This window comes from Harmonia axyridis, chromosome 3, assembly GCF_914767665.1.
Source record: "Harmonia axyridis chromosome 3, icHarAxyr1.1, whole genome shotgun sequence".
Taxonomy (NCBI): Eukaryota; Metazoa; Arthropoda; class Insecta; order Coleoptera; family Coccinellidae; genus Harmonia; species Harmonia axyridis.
Genome location: NC_059503.1, coordinates 43459762 through 43471836, shown reverse-complemented (window position 1 = coordinate 43471836; position 12075 = coordinate 43459762). Strand labels below are relative to the sequence as shown.

Sequence of the window (12075 nt, the reverse complement as noted above, 5' to 3'; positions counted from 1 at the left end):
AGCTCAGCATTATAACCAAGGAATCCATGCAGAAATACATTGACCTAGGCCACATGAAGATTGCAAGTACAGACGATTTAATGCCAAGATATCATATTCCACATCAGCCTGTAATCAAAGAAGAATGCAATACGACAAAAGTAAGAGTTGTATTCGATGCAAGTTCAAAAACAAGTACTGGACTCAGCCACAATGGCATTCTTCACACCGGACCAAAATTGCAGCAAGATCTCATAGATATTCCGATCAGATGGCGAAAACACATAATTGCAATGACTACAGACATCGAGAAAATGCCCAGGCAGGTGAAATTAGAGAGCGAAAATCAACCATTACACTCAATCCTTTGGAGAAAAAACAAGACCTCATGGTACAAATCAATGTCAGCGCAAATAAGACACATTTGCAGAAACTTCAAGATCGAGCTAGGAGAAATTCAAGTGAACCATCGGATTCATCTGACCGGCTATCACCATTTAGAATTACATGGATTCTCAGATGCATCCCTAATGTCAAATGTCATACCTGTATACACCAAAACGATGGACTTCAATGAAAATATACCAAGGCGAATATTCACATCAAAATCAAGAGTTGCGTCATTAAGAAACACGAAGAAAGTCCCTCAGCTAGAACTCTGTGAATCCCTCCCTTTGAAAAAACTCATCAACCGCTGTGTTACGGCCCTGGAACAGAACAATTCAAAAGAATTCGCCTGGTCCGACTGGGAATTTCTCATATCATGGATAAAAGCTGACGTAGGAAAATGGAGAACATTCGTCGCCAACACAGTTCAATGCATCCACGAGGTACTAGGTCAAGTTCACTGGTACTACGTTAAATCGACCGACAATCCTGCAGATCTGATTTCACGTGGATTGAGACCCAGAACAATGCCAATGAATGATCTTTGGTGGAATGGACCCGAATGGTTGAAACTTCCAGTAGCAACAGAGGATGAACAAGATCAGAACTATCCGAAAACGACTACAAACTAGTAGTCAGAAGCACAACAATCTCCATGCATCATCATTATAAATTTCATTTAATATTCAGTATTCTATTATTTAAGGTTAAGATAGTGACCACGAGACACAGCCCACACGAGCAATGAACCAGTTCATCCTGAAGAAGAAGAGTTGCAGACAATGTATAGCCACCCCCACGACAGACCGATCAACCCTCACCTGGCTTAGAATATACCATTCAGGACGTCATGACTCCAACCACATTACTAAGGCCGCCGGGAATATGTACGAAACGTACAGAAAATTTTATTCATATCATAATTTTCCAATAATATTCATACAAATTAATTTCAGAAGGTATTTCATATTTCTCAATCAAACGTAGATTGAAGGATGTGTGTCTTCAATTTGTCTATAAAATCAGCATTTTCATTTCCGTTCGAAGTTCGTTAACCAGAGAAATACCTAGTTACTTTCATATTTCCGGTGAACTGTGGAATTCGTATTGTATCAATAAATATATTGTCATCATATTTACGCTTGGTCTTGACGTCACTAGAATTATATTATAAATAGTTGTTAGTTTTAGAAATAAAGTGCATTTACACACGATCTGCCTTTCAGTCATAACCCTTGAGTCCTTAACAAATCCTTTACTTTGAAACTCAAGGTAACGTTGTGACGCTACCCCAACATATATATATATATATATATATATATATATATATATATATATATATATATATATATATATATTAATATATATGTATATATATATATATAGATATATATATATATATATATATATATATATATATATATATATATATATATATATATATATATATATATATATATATATATATATATATATATATATATATAACTGGTTTCCTACCGCCCTGTGTTGTACTTCTCGTAACAGGAGCTAGTAAATTTAATCCCTTCCAAGGGTGCTTACCTTGGTTGGGTATAAATCGGGTACGCGGGGACGTCACTCCCCGATGATACTGCGTATCACCCCACATATATATATATATATATATATATATATGTGGGGTGATACGCAGTATCATCGGGGAGTGACGTCCCCGCGTACCCGATTTATACCCAACCAAGGTAAGCACATATATATATATATATATTGAATGAAATTTAAGGGTCTTTAGGCTCGGGTTTTGGGAGTAAATGATTGACTACTCTTTATTCTATGCCAAGCTTTCGCATTAATTTAATGCTTCTTCAGGGCTTCTGCAAAAGATCAATAAAATACAATTAATAAATAACAAATTTTAGAAAACAAACAAATTTACTCACTGAATGTGAGGTTTTACATGGATAACATCTGCCACAAACGTTGTAACTAATAAAAACAAAAAGTTATATTTTGATTTCATAGGAATTCTCCAAAAACACGTCAACTAAATCTATTTCACAATTTAAAAACTCTTCCGGTTGATAATCTTATTTATACACAATTTAGTAACTCTCATCTAAGATAACACAATAATGACATTTGATGGTTATGTTTCTGTTATTATAGAAAACTAGTCTCTCACTCCTCTATGTTCCCTGTCTTCTTTATTCATCTATTGGGCCGTCATAAAAAGGTTCCATTTTTATCCTTTCTAACAAATAACTGTATATAGAGCTTAATTTGTTCGTATCTGTCTTCTTATTTATGGTTTCATCTTCTTTGTTTATGTTAATCATTTCGTGAATCAATCTTTTTTGATAATTTCTCTCTGTTTTGAGTACCTCAACACCTTCAAAATTCACATGATGGTCCAGATTATGCGCATGCGCAGCCAATGCACATCTCTCTGGGTATTTTCTTATGTCCGATCTATGTAGCGCCACTCTACTTTTCAACCATTGGGAGGTATGTCCTATATAACATTTGTCGCAAGTCTCACATTTTATTTTATAAACGACATTACTTTGGAAGGATGTTGGAATGGGGTCCTTTATTTTGGTGTACAATGACCTCACCGTTTTTTGATTTTGGACTGCAATTTTGATGTTTTCCTCTCTGAACACATTTTTCAATTTTCCTGTCAAGTTTGTAACATTTGGATACGATGCATAATGTATTCTATCTGTTGTCATATTTTGTTCTTCTGTTTGTTCATTTTGAGTGGTACCATTAGCATATAGTAATTTCTTAATCATGCTGTTAGGATAATCATTTTCTTTAAGAATCTGGTGTAATTTTTTTAGTCCTTCATCTATGAATGATTTATGGCATATTTTTGATATTCTTCTTTTCATTTGGTTTATTGTGTTAATTTTCACATTTATGCCATGGAAATGAATAATTTTGTCTGAATGTGTGTCCTTCCTATACCATTTCAATCATTTCATTTCAAGACCCTTAAATTTCATTCAATATATTTATTTTGGCTCTTACAACAATAGTTATTATATATATATATATATATATATATATGTGGGGTGATACGCAGTATCATCGGGGAGTGACGTCCCCGCGTACCCGATTTATACCCAACCAAGGTAAGCACCCTTGGAAGGGATTAAATTTACTAGCTCCTGTTACGAGAAGTACAACACAGGGCGGTAGGAAACCAGCTCCCTTAGGAGCCGTCCAGAGGATCGGTCTGTAGGAGGAATGTGTGGGGCGAGCGGCGCACCCCTCCGAGATGGCACCGTAAGGCCATGTCCCGCCTCTCCGCGAGGAGAAAGCTCTGACAGCTTGGGTGTTCGTACCGTTCACTCCGCTGCTAGAAGGCCACAACGGGATAGGCGAACGCGCTGGACTAACGATGATAACTGTATGGTGATGCGTTCCCACTATATAGCTTTGAACCTTGTTGAGACTCGCAACATCACATACAGGAACTTACTCTTGGAGACATGGAAGGAAATTTGCCCCGACCGACCGGCATATGCTCAATTACTGTCTAACAGGGTTCGCTGGATCCTTGACAAGCAAAAACTTTCTCGTGCTGAGCTGGAATGTATCAAAAACAGCTGCTTTCCCACCACCGCGGAGCGAGACATTGCCAATTCACCAGAGGAATCCAGAAGAAGATCATCGGCAGGGATAAGAAGAAGTGGCATTTTTCTTAGACAACCTGAGGAAGACATGACCGAGAAATCCTTCATTACCAACTTGGTGAGGTACTCTGGAGTTGCGGCGGAAAAGAGACCAAAAATCCCGCGATTGAGATACTCCAAGACAACACGAGACCTCGTGGCAAGGGTGAACATAATCATATCGAGACATCTGGCAAACGTGGAGACACTTGAGGGACTGGTGGATACGGTGTACGCAGGCGCCGTAACTGTGGCTGAGGCATTCGGGCACCGGATTGAACATCATCAAGGTACATCAAGACCACTCACAACTGCCCCTTGGAAACTGCGCCTAGAAAAAAAGATCACATCTTTAGGGAAAAAGATTGGGATAGTTCATACCTACCTGAATTCGGCAACACCAACTGCTAAAGTCATTAAAGCTGTTAGGAAGGTAGCTTCTGAATGTCAGATTAAGCGCAAGGACCCCACCTTCAAGAACAAGTTGTCTGTTGTTTCCGATCACCTGAAACAAAAAATTAAGGCGCTAGGAAATCGCATCAGAAGGTATAACGAGAGGACCAAACGCTACAAGAAAAACAACCTCTTTTATAAAAATCAGAAGCAGTTCTTTCCAGCACTGGAGACAGCAGATAAGAGGAAAGAGGTAAAACTCGAACCTGAGGCAGCGCGCGACTTCTGGGCGGAGGTTTGGTCGAGGGAGAGTACTCACGACGAGAGTGCATATTGGATAGAGGAGGCACAGCAGAAGATCCCTAATGAGCTTATGGAGGAAGTACAGGTGCAGAAATCGGACATTGTCGAGACACTCAAAAGATCTAACAACTGGGCTGCACCAGGTCCAGATAAACTCCACAACTACTGGTGGAAGTACTTCAATAGTGTTCACGATAAACTGACACTTCTTATACAGGATGCCCTCAATAACCCTGCATCAATACCTGGTTTCCTTACACTGGGAGTCACATATCTCATCCCAAAGAACGGTGACAGAAAGGACCCAAAAAACTACCGACCGATCACTTGCCTCTCGTCGTTGTATAAGATCATCACCGGAATCATAACGAGATACCTCAGCAAACACATCAGAGATCATAACCTGATGACTGAAGAGCAGGGTGGATGCCGAGGAGGAACGAAAGGATGCAAGGAGCTTCTGATAATCGACCATATTATCACCAAGCAGGCGCGAAAGAAGCTTAGGAATATCTCAGTTGCCTGGGTGGATTATAGGAAAGCCTTTGACTCCATCCCACATACATGGCTTCTGAAGGTGCTGGAAATGCATGGAGTAGCTGGACACGTGATCGAACTGCTGAGGAACCTCATGAAAACCTGGAGGACCTCTCTGAACGTTAACGTGGGAGGAAGCGTGACAGAATCGCCAATAATAAAGATCAGGAGGGGCATTTTTCAGGGTGACACGCTGAGCCCTATCTGGTTCTGTTTGGCGCTCAATCCCCTTAGCATTATTCTGAAGAACACGAAGTATGGATACGTTGTCAATAAGAACAGATACATTGCTATCTCACATCGCATGTTCATGGATGACCTGAAACTTTATGGAGCCAATCCAGAACAACTGAGAAGAATGCTGAAAGTGGTTGCAGCTTTTAGCGAATCAGTGGGTATGGAGATGGGGGTCGATAAGTGTGCAGTTCTTGATGTTAGGAGAGGAAAGATTGATGACACTATGGAGGGGGCAATACTTAACAACAGTGTCACAATACCGACTCTGAGCAAAGAAGTTCCTTACAAATACCTGGGAATCAACCAGGCCTTGGAAATAAAAACTCCCGAAATGAAACAATCCTTCAGAGAGAAGCTCCTCTCCAGAATTGCAATGCTTCTCAAGGCAAAACTCAACTCAAAGTCCCTATTCACGGCCATCAACATCTGGGCCATCCCAAGCATGACCTATTCATTTGGTGTACTCAATTGGTAAACAACTGAGCTCCGAGCACTGGATCGGGATGTCAGATCAATGCTGACTAAATATGGAGTTCACCACCCCAACTCCTCAACTATTAGGCTGTACCTCCCACGACACCAAGGAGGGAGAGGACTGATGAGCTTGGAGGAAGCTCACGCAAAAAATGTCAGTGACCTGAGACAACACTTTCTTAAGAACAACTCACCTCTCTTCAAAGCAATATGTGAAGCTGATGATGGAGTGTCTGCTCTGAGGCTTGCTGAACCGGGATACCAGCTTCCCCAACCCTCTGCAGAGGAACGCATCCAGGAGTGGAACGGCAAGGCCTTACACGGCAGATATCCAACCCACCTGCAAAGTAAAGATGTAGAAAGATCCGAATCGCTTACTTACCTGCGTGCGGGATATCTTTTTCCGGAAACAGAGGGACGACTTCTGGCGATACAAGACCAGGTGATGCCTACCAGAATGTACATGAAGCACATCGCCAAGCAAGCTACTCCATCGGATAGGTGTCGGAAGTGTGCCCAGGGTGCGGAGTCTATTCAACACGTAACCTCCTCTTGCCCTATTCTCGCCCCCAGGGAATATCTTGACAGGCATAATGCCATGGGGAAGATATACCACCAGCAGATAGCCCTGAAACTAGGATTACTTCAGGATGAGGTCGAGCAATATGTCTACTTACCAAAAACGCTCCTGGAGAATCAGCGCTATAAAATGTATTGGGACGCCACGCTTGTGACCGACAGAGGAGTGGCACATAACAGACCGGATGTCGCCATCTTCGACAGGGAAAAGGAAACATGTTTGCTGCTGGATTTTACTGTACCAGCGGATGACAACTTGGCAAAAGCGTAATCGGAGAAAATCAGCAAATACTCTGAACTGGCCTTCCAACTCCGTGAAATACACAAACTGAAATCTGTAAGGCCCAGTTTCACCAAATGCTTTAATCTTGACTTAGCTCTTAAGTGAGGCTTTAGATCACGATTAATGTAATGTAGCGTTTCACCACACTCCAAAGCGCCATTTAATCGACCAATCGCGATTTAGCACTAATCGGCCATTTTTGGAGGATTATAACCTTTCAAGCTGAGATTAATAATTATTTGGAACTCTTGTCTATGTAATTATTTTTCCGGAAATTTCGTTAAAATGGCCTTTCGACGAGTATATGATCTTGCCTTTGAAGATGATGATAGTGATGAAGAATTTGTCGTTCGACGTCCTCGATGGATCCGAGAAAGAGAAGATCATTTCCAAAATGTGGACAATGCGGATTTTGAGAAAAGATTCCGTCTCTCAAAAAAAGCTGCACTCCAAATACTGGGTTCAATTGAGGAACAAATTGAATTTGCAAACGACAAGTAAGTTTTAATGTTTCATTTTCCTTTTGAATTGGCTACTGATATTGTTGAGGTTATGTTTGCTATATAGTTTGATACACTGATTTTGCGTTTCCTATTGATTTCCAGGAATAATTCTGTTTCTCCAATGAATCAGTTACTATGCACCTTACGATACTATGCTACTGGTTGTCACCAAATTACAGTTGCAGACTTCACTGGAATTAGTAAATCGACAGCCCACAGAATAATTCATCGAGTGAGTACTGCTATTGCCTCTCTCCGTCCACTGCATATAACATTCCCTGAAACTCAGGAGGAAATTCGAAGAACACAGACTGAATTTTTCGGAATTGCAAGCTTTCCAAGGGTTTTGGGTGCCATCGATTGCACTCATGTTAAAATTAAAACTCCAGGTACGTCCTTCTTTCCTCCTACATGTAATGATTCTTCTCCCACTGTTTCATTAAATTTATGTCATTTTTCAGGTGGTGATAATGCAGAGCTGTTTCGTTGCAGAAAGGGTTACTTTTCACTGAATGTTTAGGCTATATGCAATGCCAAACTTGAATTCACAGACATAGTTGCGAGGTGGCCTGGAAGTAGTCATGATTCCACCATATTCCGTAATTGCTATCGGAAAGCTATGTTTGATGATGACAGATATGGAAATGCTGTCCTAGTAGGAGATAGTGGATATTCCTGTACCAAGTATTTCATGACTCCTTTTGAAAATTGTTTGAACCCTGCGGAACAATTATACAACGAATCTCAAATCAGAACGAGAAACCCTGTGGAAAGAATGTTTGGAGTTTGGAAAAGACGCTTTCCTGTATTATCGTTAGGTTTTAGAATCGATTTGGATAAAGTATTTCCTGTAATAGTGGCAACGGCTGTACTTCATAATGTCCTACGAAGACGTGGGGAAGATGTCCCACCTTTTGATGCTGAGTTTGAAGCCAACCTACCAGCACCATGGGATGTTATAATAGCTCAGGGAGACATGGGACAAAATCCCATAGCAGTCTTAGGTCATCCATTGAACGAGAGGAGAGATTACCCTGAGCACCGAGAAAGACGTACTATGGTTCATCAATACTTCACAAGGTTTGTGTCCGGCCTGAAGATTATTGAACATATTTTGGCATTTCTATAATAGCAAAGCAAATGCTAATTTATATGTATATTTCAGGCTGGTAATGCTAGAGCGACAGCGCAGGGAAATTGGAAGGGTTGTAGTGGAAGAACATGAAGAGATTGCGGAAGATCCACATCCAGAAGTGAGGCAGGATCAATAGGACTTAAGACATTGAAAACAGCTGACAAAGAAAAAAAAATCACTCGCAGCCAGCAAATTTTTTTCTAATTTTATCAAAATATGACTATATGTATAGGCACAATATTTCCCATTTAAAATAGCCGTAAACTTTGTTTTTGTGTTTTATGAAATTTATTGCAAAGAATAATTTATTGATATGTTTGATTGAAATATTATTTAAGAAGCAGTTAAACTTGTTAATAAAAATAAATCAGTTAATAAAATTACTTAAATAGTTTTTTTTACAGAATGTGTGGTTTTGTGAAATGGGATAATTAAAGCTCTCAAGTACAAAATAAACTTTAATTGTATAACAAAACTCAACAAACAGGAAGTCAGTTAATAACGTTCAAACATAAAATGTGAATATTTTTTACATACATTCAGTCAAAAATCATTAGAGGAAACCAATAATTTACATTAAAAAATATAAATGAAAATCTTGTTTACTTATTAAAAAAGTGATAAATAATTATTTTCTTATACAAAGGCTACATAAACATAACTAACAGGAACTTGGCTGATCACAGTAAAGAGCATATATTTCAAAACTCAACAAATATTATATGTTAATTTTTTTTACAAATAAAACTAAATGAATGAATGACACCTGACACCTAGCGTCAATGGTGGTCATCACTGCTAATACGAATACAGAACACTATATAACTCTTTGTTCACAACGTTGCCAAATGGTCTGACTATTTAATCGCGATTTGGTTAATCGCGATCAACTTTGGACGGGTTGATGCATGGTGAAACAGAAAACACTGTTAAGCCTGCTTTAGTAACAAGCGGAGTTTAATCAATCTGGGATCAAGTGCTGTTTGGTGAAACTGGGCCTAAGTGTACTACCGCAGATTATCTCGGTGAATGGGCTGATAGAGAGGCACTTACCTGAGAACACTCGGAGACTCTGCCTGGATCAGCATGTGATGTCTAGCTCACAGAAACAAATCATCTTGAGCACAACGAGAATTGTCAGGAAATTTCTTCAAGGCCCATAGCGTCTGTGCACGCCTTGACCACGGTCCGGCGTCCATGGTTTCGTCCCGCGGATGACGCGGTGGAAAAAAAAAAAATATATATATATATATATATATATATATATATATATATATATATATATATATATATATATATATATTCGGATAGGTTTCCGCGGTAGGAAATATTTGAACTTTGTGTGTTCCGGATTGGACCGCTTCTAATATTTTGTCGTGTTCGACGTTTCGGCTACGATTTTGGAGCCATTCTCAAGAACCGTTGACTTTACTTCTAAGTAAAATGAACAAAACAATGAACTTATGACTTAGCGCCCCCTATTGAAAGCAGCAAAAACAAATTTATCATGAGTAAATTTTGTCTTCAATCAACAAGATATTATCTTCCGGAAGAGATCTAATTTGCTCAAAAATGTTGGGCCAAACTGAAGTTCACTTCAATCAGTCAGATTTCTCCCTTTCACCTACCCTCATTTGATGTCGTAAAATAGAAAGTGACAATTCAAAAAGATCGAGAATTTTACAAGGATTACAGTGATGATATTCTCTCTCCAACTTCATATGAAATATTTTCGAGAAAAATTCATTTTTCTACTCGACGATATCTATTACGCCCCCTAGCGGTAGAAGTATGAATTTCAAAACAATCTCCAGTGTGTTTTTGTACACTTTATAAGTGAAAATTTTTACCGCAAGTCTCTACGATGAGTGGATCCTGAGATATAGCCGCTTGCCTCGCTTATTTGCCCACCCTGTACGAGTTTTAAATTTTCCCGAATTCGTTGCCTTTTAAATGGAATTAATGGAAATTTTCATATCTTTTAGTGATTTTTGTAATGAAGAAGGTTGGTTGGCAGAATTGTTTTTTGTATCACAAAATTGACAGATAAATCCGTTCCAGTCTATTTTGTTCCTGAAGATGTGCCGGAATGAACTGATTTGCCACATAATTAGAGAAAAGTAAATCCAGAATTCAGTTTTTTGGATATCGGGAATCCAATTCGTGAAATAAAATCAGTGTAGCTTTGATAATGAAAACACCTGTCACATGTAAAGAAATTAGATATTTAAATTTCTATGGTCATAGAGTATTATTGCTAGTCTGTCTGGAAACAGATCGAATGAAATTGACCCTACGTATAACATAAATTCATAAGACCTCGAATAACCTTAGAATAATTGAATTTGGGAGCATAATCAAGTTTGGACACTACCCTTATTTTTTACCGTAGGATCCAACGAAATCACAAAAAAATAGTGTTCTGATTTGAAAATCGAAATTTTTGTTCACAATTTTTGGCACAATATTTGAAACACCATGTAGTGATATTTTTCAAATTACAGATATGCACGATATTCCTACATCATTCTAGTTTGAGAAAGTGAATTGAGTTCACGCATAGGATATTCACAGTACAAATAATTCACGTAATTGTGACTAAGGAAATTCTCTCTTTTCTACGATTTTCTCAAATATTTGGAAAACTATGGCGACTAACGCAATAATTTTAGCAAAGAGTAAATGAGAATGGGAATCTTGATAATATCTGAAACATGAAATGAAAAAAAAAAAGTTTTTTTCGAAAATTTTTTTTTAATGCTTGTATTACAGGAAAAGGCAGAACTTCAAAAATATTTCAGCTGAATAGAGCATCATGAACAACGTCATATTCCGAAATATCGGATTTCAAATCGGCCCCGTTCCCCAGAAACGTCTAATAAGCCGTCGAACTTGAAACACCCTGTATATATATTTTTTTTATTAATTTTAACACCATCAATTATTTTCTGAAGAAACTCAGAGATTTCCGTAGACCACCCAATATTGACCTCTTGTTGCACTATTTGTTGGAAATGAGCTCTAGTAAGTATGTCCCCTTCAGTGAGTCATGTCGAATTTCTAAATACTCAGTAGAATCAATTTTTACATTTAGTGTTTATTATTCTTAAGAAACTTTCACAATGTCAAACAACAGGTCGTTATCTTTGTTTCGTTGGTGCCCTGAGCGACCACAGACCGATTAATTAAGTAGAAAATACGCAATCCAGATAATCCGAGAAGAGCAAGTTCAATTGGCAAGGTTCTCGGTAAGTGGTGAATAATTTACGCATCAGAACCGTTCTATCGAAGCAGCTCTTTCGGATTATTTGAAGTGAAACAACGTGGCGAATTAAAGAATCGCGAGATCATTGACGGGGATCGCGAAGTACGAAGCCCACAACGCCGAAGAATAGACCTAATTTTTTCTGACTTTTCAGTTGAGACTTGAAATTTCCGAACAAATGATTTGAGCAGTGAAATAAGGTTGAAATATAAGGTTGAACAAGGTGCTACTTGTTGAAGCTCAAACGACATATTATGTAATGCCCAAGTAAGGCGAGGAATTAAATTGACCCTACGTATAACATAAATTCATAAAACCTCGAATAACTCTAGAATAATTGA

At 38.6% G+C, this 12075-nt stretch overlaps 2 protein-coding genes across 3 annotated transcripts; both read left to right on the top strand.

The window, feature by feature from the left end:
- Positions 1 to 3597: 3597 nt before the first annotated feature.
- LOC123675343 lies at positions 3598 to 5970 on the top strand. Its single transcript, XM_045610692.1, has one exon. It carries the CDS (start codon positions 3598 to 3600, stop codon positions 5968 to 5970), a length of 2373 nt encoding a protein of 790 aa, XP_045466648.1.
- Positions 5971 to 6984: 1014 nt separating this feature from the next.
- Positions 6985 to 8634, top strand: LOC123676470 (putative nuclease HARBI1). Of its 2 annotated transcripts, none has more exons than XM_045612370.1 (4): positions 6985 to 7328; positions 7437 to 7723; positions 7796 to 8414; positions 8500 to 8634. In XM_045612370.1, exons 3-4 carry the CDS (start codon positions 7954 to 7956, stop codon positions 8603 to 8605), a joined length of 567 nt encoding a protein of 188 aa, XP_045468326.1. In that variant the 5' UTR covers positions 6985 to 7328; positions 7437 to 7723; positions 7796 to 7953; the 3' UTR covers positions 8606 to 8634. Both variants share the same exon structure in this region, with proteins under 2 accessions (XP_045468326.1, XP_045468327.1).
- Positions 8635 to 12075: the final 3441 nt, after the last annotated feature.

Coding starts and splice junctions, on each gene's coding strand:
- LOC123675343 (XM_045610692.1), top strand. CDS start 3,598: ATGTGTGGGGCGAGCGGCGCACCCCTCCGAGATGGCACCGTAAGGCCA.
- LOC123676470 (XM_045612370.1), top strand. CDS start 7,954: ATGTTTGATGATGACAGATATGGAAATGCTGTCCTAGTAGGAGATAGT. Junction 8,415..8,499: donor GTTCATCAATACTTCACAAG/GTTTGTGTCCGG, acceptor TGTATATTTCAG/GCTGGTAATGCTAGAGCGAC.